The following is a 1952-nucleotide window of genomic DNA, read 5'->3' as shown; positions in this document are numbered from 1 at the left end:
CCCCTCCTCGCCCCCCCTCCACAGGCCCTTCCCCAGCGCCCCCCTCCACCTCCTCGCCCCCCCCAAGGCCATTCCCCAGAGCCCCCGATCCTCGCCCCCAGACCCTTCCCCAGCGCCCCCATCCCATGTCTCCCTCCCCCGCCCAAAGCCTCCTGCTCCCTCCTCACCCCCCGCGAGGACCGGCCCGGGGCTCTCACCATCATAGTAGTAACAGACTTTCCGCTTGGTCCCCTGTGTCAGCGCCATTTTCCTGCCGCCCGACCGCACCAAACCCTCCCGCAGCGCAACCGAACGCGCCCCGGGGGCCAAGCACCCCGCGAGCAGTTCCTCCCGCCCCCGCGGGGCAGCAGACCTATCGGGGAATGGCTTGTCCCCACTTCCCTCAGAGCAGCCAATGAGAAGTCAGGTAGGGCGGGGCGGTAGGATTAGCACAGTAGGTAGAGAGCAAGTGTTCCTGGACTGTACCATTCCCAGAGAAGGGGGAGAAAAGGAGGAAGGGGTTGGCAGGACTGTACCATTCCGAAGAATGGGGGTCTGGTCAGACAGGAGTTTACCATTGGGGGGGAGGTAAAGGGAAAGTACCATTTCTCAGAGAATGGGGGGGGGGGAATCACGCAGGCAGGTACCATTCCCAGGAGGGCTGATAGGACTGAACCATTCTCACAGGAGAGGTGATCTGGGCAGCTAGGGCTAAACCACTTGACCCTTGCTGCCACGACATCACGTGCCACATGGCTGTACCCACATTGCCATTTGATCCCTTGCTAGTGCCGGCCCACAATGCACTGCCCAGGGTCTGGACGCGCCCACGGGCCTGGCTGGAGCCCTGTAGGACAGGGCTACAATGGGATGGGGGTAGCAGAAGTCCCACAATGCACTGGGGCCAGCATGGCTACAGGGGACCTGGGAGGGGGGGCACTGTGTGTCTGCCCCAGCTGCGTGGGGCACATTAGGGTGACCAGACGTCCCCATATTGGGGTTTTGTCTTATATAGAGCAACTACCCCTCTCCTCCCTCCACCCCGAAAAAAGTATCCCATTTTTCACACTTGCCATCACCCTAGGACACATTGACACGCATGAGGGGCAGCTGTTTGGTCATGCCTAAGGCCCTACCAAATTCATAGTCCATTTTTGTAAATTTCACGATCATAGCATTTTAAAAATCTTGAATTTCATGGTTTCAGATATTTAAATCTTAAATTTCACTATGTTGTAACAAAGCCTGAATATATACTTAAAAACAGCAACATATGAACATATAAAGCCCTTATGTCAGCATTCCTCAAAGTGGGGTTCTCAACCCAAGAGGGGGTCGCAAGGCTATTGTGGGGAGGAGGGTCGCAGTATTGTCACTTTTGTTTCTGCGCTGCCTTCAGACTGGGTGGCTAGAGAGCAGCTGTCTGGATGCCCAGCTCTGAAGGCAGCGCTGCCACCAGCAGCAGCACAGAAGTAAGGGTGGCAGTACACCATACTCTCTAGCTGCCCAGCTCTGAAGGCAGTGCAGAAGTAAGAGTGGCAATATCACAATGCCCCTACAATAGCTTTGCAGTTCCTTTTGGGTCAAGACCCCAGTTTGAGAAACTTTGTATACTTTCCCCCTGTAGTATAGTATATAGTGTAAAAGTACACAAAACACCAGATTTCCCGGTGCATGACACGTTTTTCATGGCCATGAATTTGGTAGGGACCTAGTCATGTCACAGCCCCAGATCCCGCACCTAGGGACTCCCTGACAGGTGTCACCCTAGCTCCCCCGCATGCCAGTTGTGACAAGTTCCTGCTATATCCTTGCAAGACTTAGTTCTATTAAGTTTATGTTTTATCTTGGGCTGGGACTGTATGTAACCTCTCTGGGGGGATGTGAAACCTGGGAGTTCAAAAGACTATATTGAAAATGGGCCAGACAAGTGTGGACAGTTGGGACAATAAATGTTAAGTGGATTTCCTGGG

General features: G+C 54.5%; 1 protein-coding gene across 1 annotated transcript in view; it reads right to left on the bottom strand.

Moving 5' to 3' along the window:
- HDAC1 (histone deacetylase 1) overlaps positions 1 to 294 on the bottom strand; it is a 19658-nt gene extending 19364 nt beyond the window's left edge. Inside the window, exon 1 of the mRNA XM_026657114.2 lies at positions 198 to 294. Within this exon, the coding sequence (XP_026512899.1) occupies positions 198 to 246 (49 nt within the window). The 5' untranslated portion in view covers positions 247 to 294. The remainder of the gene's footprint in view (positions 1 to 197) is intronic.
- Positions 295 to 1952: the final 1658 nt, after the last annotated feature.

This window comes from Terrapene carolina, unplaced genomic scaffold (genome assembly GCF_002925995.2).
Source record: "Terrapene carolina triunguis isolate 2854851 unplaced genomic scaffold, T_m_triunguis-2.0 Scaffold236, whole genome shotgun sequence".
NCBI classification, from domain to species: Eukaryota; Metazoa; Chordata; order Testudines; family Emydidae; genus Terrapene; species Terrapene triunguis.
Note: the sequence above shows the minus strand (reverse complement) of the source record. Positions and strands in the feature narration are given on the sequence as shown.